Below are 13,256 nucleotides of genomic sequence, written 5' to 3'. Positions count from 1 at the left end.
CTTGTCTGGACTGTCAGTCTGGCGAGGAGCTTGGATTCGACCTCACTCAGTTCTGTCTAACTCTGGAACCCAAGCTCATAACGCTACCCTCTGTTCCTCCTAAGCACACAGATCATGCAGAATAATCGGTGGCGATTATTATCTTCTTATTTCCCCAAAGGGCAGCTGGATAGGATTTGAACTCCATATAGGGGTCCTCAGCCAAGATGCCAACAGCAGAAGATGGGGCTGGCTGCCATCTTCTCCCCAGCCCCGTCCCTGGTTGGCTTCCAGGCAGCCGTTCCCTTGACAGAGAGAGGTTTCTCCCCAGCCCCTGCCCGCTCATGTTTTCCTCTCTGACCAGCCCGACCAGCCCTTCCTCCCACCGCCCTCTCTCCGGGTCCCGCTGTGTCTTCCTGATGCGCATCGCCACACGTCTCTTTCCTCCTCCGTTTAGGAGATAAGAGCAAGCAATTGTCTTTTATAGACACTGTAATGAAGCCTGTCATCACACAAAAGAAGTTTGCTAATAAAATAAATCAAAGCAGCGATGGGAATGAATGGGGAGCAAGCTTTTACAATGAGATTCATACTCATCTGTGGCATGGTGCTTCCAGTGCGAAGACTGTTCCCCGGGCACTGAGCTGACGGGCTACGTGGAAACCCCTTCTGCTGAAGCAAGGCTCCCAGAGCAGGCAGGGACAGGGTGGGGGCTGGGACAGGGCTGGGCAGGGAGGGAGGCAAGAAAGCTGACAGCGAAGAGGGACTGTACAAATGTCATCTCAGTGGCCTGTAAATACAAATATGATGGGGTCCAGTCAAACATTCTGGCTGTGGCCGGCACTGCGACTCCCCCGTCTCTGCCACCAGCTGGACTCTTGTGCCCGTGTTACCGGGGGCAGGGGAGAACACACTGGTGTGCCGGGCCCCCAATGGTGCCCCGTGACTGTGCCCCCACCCCCACCCCATCATTCTCCTGGTCAGTTGCAGGTTCTGCCCCCAACTCGGTTAGAAAAACTACTTATTCTATCTGAGCCTCAGTTTCCCCATTTAGAAATTGGACCATAGGACAGAAGATATGATGGCGTTGGGCCAAAGGGCAAACTCCAGCTGAGGAGAGGGCGGCTCCCAGGTGAGTGCCTGGCGTGAGGTCACGAGCTGGCATTGGGACCGCAGAGTGGCGTGTGCTCCTCACCCCCGTGCTGTGGTGTCTGTGCGTCTTGAGTGGCTGCTGCCCCAGCTGTGAAGGAAGTGGGGGAGAGCCCTAAAGGTACACAGGTAGGTGGCCAGCCCTGACCAGCTCCCCAGCCCAGGGCGAGTCAGGACACTGTTCTTTGCCTTCGGCTTTTATCATGTCCTTAGAAGGAGAGCCCCCTCCAGTCTTGGAGTCCTGCCTTATAACCAGAGAACACCACGGTACTGATGCTCTGTAAGGTGCGTTCTGGGTGGCAGAGCGGGGTCTGAAGGGTTGGGTGTGCCTCGCACGGCCCTTCTCAGGCTGCTCAGGTGCTCACAGGACTCACAGGAGTGGCAGCATCTTTCCTGAACAGGTGTGTCTGTCTCTCCAAAGGCAGTTCCCACCCTGAGCAGCCTCAGTGGCTCGTGTCCAGGGCAGGGAAGCCATGAAGTAAACCCATCATCTAAAGCCAGGACTCCTCTGGGCTCCGGACATTCCTCTCAGCAGATCAAGGTCACCCCAGTCCCTCAGGAACCTTCAGGCTGGTGGCCAGCGTGGTCAGGGCCAAAGAAACCCGAGGTTGCAGCAAAGGACAGGATTTGGAAATTGATCATCTCTGCATTAGGGAAGATTCCTTGCCAGGCAGAGCAGAGACACAGCCTCGTTAGCTAATGCGAGTTTAATATGGAGTTGAGAGAGCTGGACGCCAGCCTAGCCAACTGCCCAGGAGACGTTCATAAATAGAACGAAGGAAGGTGTCCCCCACCTGCTCGGCGCACTCCGCCTCCCAAAAGGCAGGGGCCGCCGGGCAGCGTCCTGGGCAGTATCCTCCGGACAAAAGCTTCACTTGGACATCAATCACTTCGTGTAAAAGGAAGAGTTATTGTTACGGGATCCTGGCGCCTGATCAATATCTCCTGCTTAGAAAATAAACTTCTTGGCTTGGCCTTGACATTAATCTACCATCAGGAGCCCATTATCTCAAGACCAATGTTCTGTTCTATTGACTTGCTCGATTTTTTTTCCTCCCCCGAGATCAGAATATAATTGCATTTCTCCAGGCAGCACGTCCACTAATTGTAGCCCCATACACACATATCCCCTTGTGGAAAGCCCAGGACAGGAGTGGATAGAGAGAGTGGCTGGCGGGGGGTCTAAGGGGACTGAGAACCTTCAGGTGCACGAGGTAGAAGGAAGAATGAATGGCCCTTCTAGAATTAAGACATTAAACAAACCCCCAGTATCCCATTGAGCAGTTCAAGCTGAAAATGGCTCTTGGGCAGAATTGATGGTGTAGGTGTACCCACTTCTACTCCTCATTCCACAAGTGAAGACATATAGTGACAAGATTAGTAATAATGTCCCAAATCCAGCTGTGTCCCACCATTGCCACAGCCTCCAAACCATGACCGAAACTGAGAACCACAAACCAAAGCCTTGACGGCCTCATACCTGCAAGAGCCTCCCAGGCCTTCCCTCCCCAAGCCTGCACCCTCCCGGCCGTTCTGTTTGTGAAATAGAAATTGGATTGTGTTGTCTCCCTCACTGACAACTTTCGGTGCAGACCCCCTATTCTCCCTTTAAGACCCTTATGCTTGTCCCCACACATGTCTTTGACCTCCCCTCCCATCACTCCTCCCTCTGCTCCAGGCCTCTGGCTTGCTTTGTTCGGTGATAATGCCAAACTTGGCCCTACCCCACGGCCTTTGCACTTGCTCTTCCCGCCACCTGTTCACTCACCCCCTCAGATCTTTATGTTACTTTACCTTCTCATCATTTAAGTCTTGCCTCAAATATCCCCTGCTAGATGAGGCTTTCCCTGACAGGTGGAGGTGACATAGCAGCCCACACATCCATTCAGTGAGTCTATCCGGTGACCTCATTTTGGCTTCCTTATAGCACATATCACCACCTGAAACAGTCTCCCTGTGTTAGTTACCTACTGCCCCAGGGAGAAAAGTACCCCCAAAACATAGCATCTTACAATAGTTATTACTGAAAGTTTCTGTGGGTCAGGGACTTGGGAGTGGCTTAGCAGGACAGTTGTGCCTGGGGCTGTCTTGAAGTTGGAGTCAGAGTGTCAGCCAGGGCTGCCGTCATCTGAAGGCTTGACTGGGGCTGGAGGATCAGCTTCTAAGACCACTCATTCACTGACTGGCAAGTTAGCACTATTAGCAGAAGGCCTCAACTCCTCAGCCCTGGACCTCACCATAGTGCTGCTTGAGTGCCCCAAAGCAAGTGATCCCAGGGAGTAAGGTGGCATCCTTATCATTTCTGTAGGGCCCTGTTGGTTACACAGCTCAGTCCTCATGTGACCATTCTGGGAGAGAACTAACATGGGGTATAAATACCAGGAGGTGAGGGGGTCATTGGGAGGGCCATCTTATAGACTGCACCACACTCCCTCCATCTCCCCCACCCCCGCCCCGAGCAGGAGCCCTGGCTGACTTATTCACCACTGTATGTGCCCGGCACAGTACTTGGCACATAGCAGATACTCCATAAATATTAGTCAAACGTATGAATGAATCATGTAACACTGCTGTGTCTGTGTGCAAGTCTGTGCTAAGCACTTTCCATGCACTGTCTCATCCCCCAGGCCCACCCCACTTCATCCTTTGCAGATGAGGAAACTGAGCCTCAGAGGAGTTAGTACCTCGATCTAAGTCGCAAAGCTGATAAGTGGCTGAGGCAGGATTTGAACCCAGGACTGCTGAGGAGGGTCTGGTTAGTCTGGGCCCCTCAGTGGGTGTGAGTCAGCATTGATTGTACTTAAACATTCTCAGGTTGCAGCCCAATCCAGGAGCTCTTTGTGATGCCAAGTATGGAGGGAGCAACATCCGGTCCCTCGCTGCAGCAGTCCCAGCGGCATGGCTTAGCCGGCCAGAGTGCAGAGCGGTGAGGGCAGGCTCCTGCGGCCACAGCTCAGGGTGACCCAGCAAAGAGGCAGCCATCCAGGAGGAGCCTCCGGAATCGAAAGCCACAGCCCGTGGCCACCCTGTCCCCTTGCGTTCCTGCCCCAGGCCTCACTAAGCAGTCACCTTGTCCTTCCCACTGAGCCCCCATGCCAGGCCTTGGAATTGCATACTGCATCCACGTTTAGAGCTCAGATTATAGCGTGCGTGACGAAAGCCGCGTGTGAATTCTGGCGCCACCTCTTGCTCGCCCTGTGACCTTAGACACGCCTCTAGCTTCTCTGAGCCTCGGTGTCCACATCTGTACAATGGGCTCTGTCCCCGCTGTGTTCCAGGTGTCCTGGTGAGGCTGCAGTGCAGCTGTGCACATGAAGCTCGTGGCAGTGTCCGGCCATGAGGAAGCACTCGGTGCTGTCAGCGATGTGTGCTGCCGTTATCATGCTGTTTTCCTCCGTCCCTGGTTCTATAAACAGGCCTTTCGTGGACAATCCAAGCTGATGCTTTCAATGAATGCACGAGGGAGGGGACGATGAATTGGAGGCAGGAGTATCATCTTCTCCCTTTCACCCTGCAGGTGTGGATGTGTGGGGGCCGCATGGAGGACATTCCCTGCTCCAGGGTAGGCCACATCTACAGGAAGTATGTGCCCTACAAAGTCCCCGCCGGTGTCAGCCTGGCCCGGGTAAGCTGGCGGCTTCGCTGGAGGGGGTGGGAGGGGGTCGCCTAGGCCCATTAGCAGAGCAGAGACCCTCTAAGGCACCGGGGGCCCTAGGCCACCATAATCCCTAGGTGTGCCCCCCACCACTCTTTAAGAGAAATCCAGTGTAAAAGAACTTCAGGCCCTGTTTACCCACTTATTACCTACCTGTGTGACTTGGGGAGGGTTACCTGACTCCTCTAAGCCTGTTTCTGCTTTTGTGTAAAGGAAGCTAATTTTTCCCAACTCTTAGCATTGCCAGGAGAATTAAGGCGATGGCACCATTTCTCCAAGTGTGACGGACAAGATGATTTGAGGTGGTAGATACAGGAAAATTTTATTTACATGTGTTTAAATTAATGTGGATGAGAAATTAACATGTATTCGTGTAGCAAACGTGTGATTTCACAGACATCATGACTTAGGGTAAAGCTAAAGCGGGTGCAAAGTTAAAGAAACATGTTAGGTAAATATTACTGCAGGCTGAGTGGTGTGTTTGGGAAAGCTGGAGACACGGTACTTAAAACTTCCTGGCATAGGGGTCCATTAATAAATGTCAATGTCTTCCTCTTCTCCCCACCCCTCCCCACTTTTATTGCCAGAAATTCTGTCAAACTATTTCACACCTTCAAATGGGTTGTATTAATCTTTGCTTGAACTTCATTGGCCACTGGCTACCAATGTAAATCTGTTGGCCAGAGGTTTGGGGTTTTTCGGGGGAAGGGATATGAGTGATAGATAGTTCACTAAACTTTAATAATGCATTTTAAAATATTAAGTGTCTTGAGAAAAAGAATCAAGGTGACCACAAGAGAAAACCGAAGAGAATGGGGTGTCCCCAGAGGTAAAAAGGGTCACAGGGAGATTTGGGGAAGCTTGAAAGGTCACCAGCACAGCTTTGCCCTCGGACAGCCACCCCACTCCTCCACCAGACAGCGCCCCCTTGTAAGCCTGTTTGGCATCAGCCTCCTCTGCCCAGGCCTCTGCCTCCCCCTTCCTTATCACCAGACAGTTGAGGATGTGCAGGATTGTAGCCCCTGGGTCCGGGGAGAGCCTGGTGGCTCTCTCCGAGGCGGCTGGCTGGGGCCTGTGGGCCAGCATTGAGGGAAAAGAGAGCCGGCAGTGCTCTCTAGTGGTCGAAGTCTGCAACAGCAGCCGCACCAGCCATCCGCGCTTTGGGCGGCTCCAGGTGACGCAGGGATGGGTTCTAGATTCAGCAGAAGAGGCAGGAATCACAAGTCATCTGAAATACCATTTGCAATCTCAGAGCAGGTGTCAGGCACGAAAGCAGCGCAGTCGCTCAGCAAGCCAAGACCAACACTTCCAGCTCTTAGGGACGGCGGGACCATGGACCCCTCTGACCCCTGAACAGAGCTGTTCCCAAAGCATCCTCTCCCCTCTGCAGAGCTATCGTCTATGCAATCCACGGGGTAGGGAGGCACTACCGCCTCCTGTTTATGGAACTATGGGTGGATTCAGTGGTAACCGCTAACCGTAGTAACAAAACCTTCCGTGAGCTAGGCAGCTCGCAGAGCATCCTACGTATTTATCCAGCTTAATTCTCATTTGTTTTTAACCCCCATTTTAGACATGAGGAAATGAAACATAGAGACATTAAGTTCCAAGAGCCAGAATTCAATCCCACCGTAGGTCTGACCAGGCCTGAGACAGCATTTGTCCCTTAAATAGTGACTGCTAATGTTAGTACCAGTTTTTATGTCAGCATCAACATTAGCAAGACGGGAAGTTTATTTCAATGTTATCTGAATTCTGTGTTTATATATTTTCATTTATTTTTGTCTGTACTGAATCAGTTTCCTGTGCCTTTCAACCAGTTAACAGTCTGAGTGGCGCCCCATGTAAGTTTGCGGGACCGCAGAGCTGCCTGTGTAAGCTCCCCCGACGTCCGATCTAGTGTCTGATACCCTCATTTAGTTGCAGATCAGATATTAAATGTTTGCTCCGTGTTTTAACAACCAGTTCCTCCTAGAGCATTATCTCTGGGAACATCATTTTGATGGATTTGAGGAGAGATATTCCCAAAGCCCTGGGAGGGACCGATAAAGAGGGCAGCCGAGGTCTTGCTGAAGTTGTGCCGACTCCAGCACAAGCAGCCAGACAGCAGAGAAGAAGCGGAGCAGGGAGGAGGGGCTCACCTCCAGCTCGCCTGCCTCCAGAACAAGCAGCCACTTGGTTCACTAAATTTGCTAAAAGCCTTCTCTCTGCCTCTGCAAAAGGGGTCTTAGGGAAGGCAGTAACAGGAACCCCCTCAAACTTGGCAAAACAAAACTGGGGACTTACTCCAAGGGTTGAGCAAATCTCTGTGATCCCAGCACAAGAAGAGCAGGACTGGGACCCAGAACTAGGAAGGTGTTAGGAGGAGGGATAAGAGCGCCGCTCAGCCCACTAAAACCCCTGGGTCCTTTCCAGGATTCTCGCAAGTGGAGATAAGGGAATAAATGTGAAGTCCTTTACTTCGGTCCAGACACTCAACTGCACGAAAGTTCAAGATCTGGGAGAAAAGGCTTATTAAGTTGTGTCTGGAAAATGCAATATTCATTAAAATAGTGATTTTTTTTCTTTTTTTCCCTTTTTTTATTGAATTTATTGGGGGTGACATTGGTTCACAAAACCATACAAGTTTCAGGTATACAACTCAACAAAACGTCATCTGCACACTGCATCGTGTGCCCACCACCCAAAGCACAATCTCCTTCTGGCCCCCCTTCCCCCGCCCTGTGCCCACCTCCACCCCCCTTTCCCTCTAGCAAAAAAAAAAAAAAAAAAAAGGTAATTTAAATATCAACTAAAATTAAAATATATGTGATTTGACCATGTAAGAATAACGCTGGTGAATGTCAGCACCTTGCCTTGGTCAGAAGGGCCACCCTTGCCTGCGGCTTGAGCAAATTAGATCGTGAGCCAAAGGACCTGGGGCGTGGGCAGCCTGGGGAAGGGAGAGGTCAGGCCCGTCAGGCCTTCAGCTTCCTCTGAGCACAGTTTTAAATTACACCCAGCCTTTGCCATGCAGGTGCCTGCTGGGGATAGCGCTGTCCCTGACTTCTTTTCTAACCCATGGTTGACCTCTTCAGCACTCAAGGAGGCGGTGGCAAGGAAGTTCCTTAGCTTCCTAGTCCCACACTCAGAGGCAGCACAGTTGAGGAGTTGGTGAATCTTGTCTTTGGTACCAGGGCCTCCTCCTACTGGCTTCCTTCCTCCTCACTCGGGAGTCACCAAACTGTTTTCGTGTGGCCCGTGAGCTAAGAATGGTTTTTACATTTTTAAATAGTTGGGGGGCAGGGGGGGACAGGGGGTCAAAAGATTATTTTGTGATACATGAAAATGAAATTTCAGTGTCCATAAAGTTTTATTGGCACACAGCCACACGCATTCGTTAACACAGTGTCTAGGGCTGCTTTATAGCTACATCATCAGAGTTGAGGTCATATGGCTTGCAAAGCCTAAAGTATTTATTATCTGGCTCTGTACAGAAAACATCTGCTTCTAGAGCCGTCATTTACCCTGAGGTGTGAAAGACTGATAACAGCCTGGGTGCTGACTCGCTTGCACCCTTCAGAAGAACATTTGGATCGCAGTCGGAAAAAATGTTTTTATGATGGAGATAATGCCTGGAGACTTAAATGTGTGTGTTGAAGGAGAGAGGAGATTTCTGGCAACAGCCAGGGGTCCGAGGGCAGGCGATGTTGGAGCAGGAACTTCCCCCAACCCTGGAGTTGTGCTCTTCCAGAGCAGCTGTCAGATGCTCAGCAGGTGGAGTCTGCCCTGCAGATGGGACAGGAACGTTTGTCACTGCTCTGTCTCCAGGTCTGCTCGCAAACAGCGTGCCTCCTCACCTGCTGCCTCTACCTGCCAGTAATGTGGTTGTCTTTTTTTTTTTTATGGATAATCCTTGTGCTTCATAATCAAAATAGCAGAACTGTCCCACCTCAAAAAAACTGTTTAAAATCCCAGCTGCTGAAGGGATTCTACCTTTTGGTTGCAAATTATAATTTGTTTTTACCGTGCAACTCGGTCAGCACTTTTAGTTGAAAATGACAGAAACCCAACTCACACTGGCTTAAGCAGAAAGGGAATTGACTGGCTGGTGTAAACGGAGAGTCCTACGGTGGTTGTGGCTTCGGGCATGGCCGCATCCAAGTCCTAAAGGGAGGAATACGGTCCTCCCTCCAGCCCTCAGCTCCGCTCCATCCTGGGCTGGCTTCAGCCTTGCACGGGCTTTCCGTGTAGCCCAGCTGCTCTGGCTGGCATCTTACCCATAAGAGCAATCCAAGCAGAAACACAGTGATTCCTCGCCATAGTTCCAGCAGAAATTCCAGGGCTCGTAGATGCCTGTTGATTCTGATTGGCTTGGCTCAAATCACGGGTTCCCTGCTGACCAATCCCTGTGTCCAAGGCTGTCTGTATTCCCGTTAGCCTGGCTGAGTCCTGTGCCACGTGAGATAACAGTGAAGCAGAGGTGGGTCCCCAAAGGAAAACCAGGGGGAGGCCATCCCTAGAAAAAGAGGGGATGGAAATGGGCCAGCAAAACAACAGCAGCCTGTTACTCAACCATAAGTTGTAGAGTCCTTAAAGCACACATAGATAATAGACATAGAAGGTTTACAGACATAGTGGGGCTGAGGTCATGGACGCAACAATGTAAAATAAGAAAGACTGGCCCAACTGGCATGGCTCAATGGTTGAGTGTCGACCTATGAACCAGGAGGTCAGGGTTTGAGTCCCAGTCGGGGCACATGCCCAGGTTGCTGGCTGGATCCCCAGTGTGGGCGTGCAGGAGGCAGCTAATCAATGATTCTCTCTCATCATTGATGTTTCTATCTCTCAGCCTCTCCCTTCCTCTTTGAAATCAATGAAAAATATTTTTTAAGAAAAAAAGAAAAAAAAAAAAGAGTGGCCTCAACCTCCAGAACCTTTGCACCCCACGCCTAGGCCTCAGCCTTTCGGAGTGCCTGACCTTTGCATCTGCCTGCCGCCCCTCCAGAACCTGAAGCGCGTGGCGGAAGTGTGGATGGACGAGTACGCCGAGCACATCTACCAGCGCCGGCCCGAGTACCGCCACCTCTCCGCCGGGGATGTCGCTGCCCAGAAGAAGCTCCGCAGCTCCCTTAACTGCAAGAGTTTCAAGTGGTTTATGACCCAGATCGCCTGGGACCTGCCCAAATTCTACCCGCCCGTGGAGCCCCCGGCCGCAGCATGGGGCGAGGTAAGTCGGAGGGCAGGGCCAGCCCCAGTATTGCGGCCATTGCAAAGTGCACCCGTGGACCCCTGTTCACAGGGCAGGGACACGTGCCATAAAGGTATCAGTTGTGAAACTGTCTCATCTTTCCCGGTCTTTCCCTAGCTTTGTTTTGTTTCTTGTTGTTTTTGGTTTGGGGTTTGTTTTGTTGTTTTTTGTTTGTTTGTTTTTTCGGTGTGTGTATTTTTCTGTTTAATGATCCAAGTAGAGGAAAATTAAAACTTTCAGTGATTAGCATGAATGTTACCATTTACCGTTGTATTGTGCACTGCCAGTTTTAAATGCACATAGTAAGGCATTGAACGCATGGTAGGACCGGTGAAATTTCAAACCTTGTACACGCATGTGTATTTCTTACCAAAACAGTGGAAACACTGCTCAAAATGGACTAAGTGGATAGATAAACACTGTGTCCCTTGGGCTTACTGATGGGTGCGGAAGAGCTGCAGGAAAAGGAACTCTGGGTGACCCGACTTCCCTTTCCTCCGAGTTGTTACCCACTGCCTAAGTGCCTGGCTGATCCCGGGAAGTAACGTGGTGTAAACAGACTGTGTTATCAGGCAGAGCGCCTGCTCCTTCCCGTGTCTGGTGATGCCAGTCAGCGGAGCAAGTTCAGGCTAAAAAGGAAAGCTGCCCTCAGGGCCTGCTAGCACCCCACTTAGCCTTGGATGACAGCACACGCTCCCCTTGAGCCTTGCTGAAACACACCCACCCCCCCGGCATGTGGGACCCCAAAATTCTGGGCACCGCAGACGCCGTAGACAGGTGTGGAGAAAAGAACAGGGATGCTCCTGTACCATGTGTCACCTCTGCTCACAGTCCAGCTCCGTTGTCCCATCAGATTTCACTCACAAGTTCAAAGATAAATTATTACAAATTGTAAGACGGCGACAGCAGAGCTGTGATCCAGCACAGGCCCTCCTGAGTGAGGGGCTCTGGGCCACGACTCCTGTCACACACCATGAAGCCCGTCGTGCTGGGGGGGCGGGCAGTCTTCCCAGGGGCAGCGCTCCGTCGCCGGCTCCTGGCTCCTAGCTCCTGGGTCTACGAGCTCAGAGGACCCTCTCACTTGTACATGGATATGGTGGAGCTTGGGGAGAGGGATCGAATTCTCTGAGAGTGGGCCAGGGGGCCCTCCTTTACCTCCCTTCCCCTCCAGCCCCCCCACCCTGGGACTGTGTGCTCTAAGACAGCAGGGTTTAGAGGAGCCCCTCTCTGTGGGCTGAGCATCCTTTCCTGAGGGGCTGCAGGCACTGCCACAGCCTGGGCTCCGGTAGGACAGCTCGGAGCCTAGCCCATCGGAGTCTCTGCTTCGGTCCCTTCCTCCACCCCGCAGGAGCCCCGGAGGGAATCGTGCAGTGCCTCACTGGTCTACTCTTTCCCTCTTCCTTGCCCAGATTCGCAGCGTGGGCACAGGGCTGTGTGCGGACACGAAGCATGGGGCTGTGGGCTCCCCGCTGAGGCTGGAGAGCTGCGTCCGGGGCCGCGGAGAGGCCGCCTGGAACAACATGCAGGTAAGTCCTCTCCCGGGCACTGTGCCCAGGGGTGGGGACTGGGAGGGACCGGCCATGGTCAATGCCGGGTGACAGGGTCGGCCCAGGGAGCGAGTTAGAAAGGCTCCCTGAACACCTTGGAAAGAGGAATCCTTCACCCTGCAGTCAAACCACCCATGTGCACTGCTGGTCACCAGTTTGCAACAGCGCGGGTGGCCTTCCCAAAAAGGAAGTCATTGGCTCATGTCACTGAAAAGGCTGGATGATATCATTGCGGTCTCTCCAGGTCTCACCGCTGCTTCTCTCTCTGTTGGCTTCCTTCAGAACCTGCCCCTCCCCATGGGGCAGCAGAGGCCCAGCCCTCCAGGGGGGAGGCACGTCCCTTCCGGGAATTCTCACGTGCTGGCTCTCCTGAGCCCGTCACGGTGGGAACGTGACCGGTCCTCATAGTGATCAGGCCCAGGTCACACCTGCAGCCTGGGGTGTGGTCAGGCTCACCGACGAGGAGGAGAGGTAGGACTGGTTCCCCCAGGGTCATTCCCAGGAGGTGTGCTCAGGAGAACGAGATGCGACTTGCCGGAGAGCTGCCCCCCTCGGGAGGCTGCATTCAGCTTTCCGCGATCCTGTCCTCCAGGCAGTTAGCCCCGGGGCTGACTCACACGGCAGCCTCCTAACCTGGGCTCCAGGCTCCTTACTGTGGGTTTGCTTGGACTTTGGAAGCTACACTGATGAAGCCTATAAGGCGGGTCCTGTGCAAACAGGGACGTCAGCAGGTGCGCTGCGTGCTCACGAGAAAGGACAGCGCCACCTCTCACACCGCACGCGCCCAGCCTGCCCGTCTCTGCCCTCCCTCTGAGCTGCTTGCCGCTCCCCCGTGTCCTTTCTCGATAACCATTCTCATTAGGTAGTGGTTCTCCTTGACGAATTCTTTTGAATTCTGCAAGGCCATGATGTTGGATTTGCTCCAAAATAAGGTGGGGGAGGGGGTAAAGTCGTAACAAGATTCACCACAAGGTGGAGGGAACAGCTGTGGTCAATATTCCCTTTTTCTGGACCTCTGTATTTAAATTTTCCATAATTTAAAAAAAATAAAGTGCCCTCGCTCTGCCATGTTGTCATGATGTCCGTGTGCACAGGTGTTCACCTTCACCTGGCGGGAGGACATCCGGCCTGGAGACCCCCAGCACACCAAGAAGTTCTGCTTCGACGCCGTCTCCCACACCAGCCCAGTCACCCTCTACGACTGCCACAGCATGAAGGGCAACCAGCTGTGGAGATACCGAAAAGTAAGGCAGGCTGCGGGTGGGGGCGGGAGGAGGAGGGAGACAGGGCGACCTGCTTTAGAAAGGAAGCAGCGTAGTGCCTCACTCCTGCCAGCAGAGCTCGCTCACTCACGCACGTGCGCCACAGGCCTACATGCCCAGTTTTCAGACATTCGAGAGAAGCCCGAAATCCAGAGTTTTACGTGGAATCTCTAGAATCTGAACTGTTGGTAACTGTGTCCATTAAACACGCACACAGTGGGGATCAATGAAAATTGTCTAGAGAAGGTCAGTGGTGAGGGCCCCGGCCCAGACGTGGCATGCTTCACTTATGCCCACATCCCAGTGGGCACAACTCAGGCGCACGCGAGGGAGGCAGACAGTATCTCGCTGTGCGCTCAGCAGGAAAGCCACACAGGTCCCAGTGACTGGCCGGTCACCGCCTCACTGCCCATTGTTCCTGCCGCTGCTGTTGG

The 13,256-nt window shown here is 52.7% G+C and overlaps 1 protein-coding gene across 1 annotated transcript in view; it reads left to right on the top strand.

The window, feature by feature from the left end:
* GALNT10 (polypeptide N-acetylgalactosaminyltransferase 10) overlaps positions 1 to 13,256 on the top strand; it is a 187,468-nt gene that overhangs the window by 170,131 nt on the left and 4,081 nt on the right. Inside the window, exons 8-11 of the mRNA XM_080676626.1 lie at positions 4,646 to 4,753; positions 9,771 to 9,992; positions 11,423 to 11,539; positions 12,655 to 12,804. Of these exons, the coding sequence (XP_080532752.1) occupies positions 4,646 to 4,753; positions 9,771 to 9,992; positions 11,423 to 11,539; positions 12,655 to 12,804 (597 nt within the window). The remainder of the gene's footprint in view (positions 1 to 4,645; positions 4,754 to 9,770; positions 9,993 to 11,422; positions 11,540 to 12,654; positions 12,805 to 13,256) is intronic.

This window comes from Plecotus auritus (genome assembly GCF_963455305.1).
Source record: "Plecotus auritus genome assembly, chromosome: 6".
Classification (NCBI taxonomy): Eukaryota; Metazoa; Chordata; class Mammalia; order Chiroptera; family Vespertilionidae; genus Plecotus; species Plecotus auritus.
Note: the sequence above shows the minus strand (reverse complement) of the source record. Positions and strands in the feature narration are given on the sequence as shown.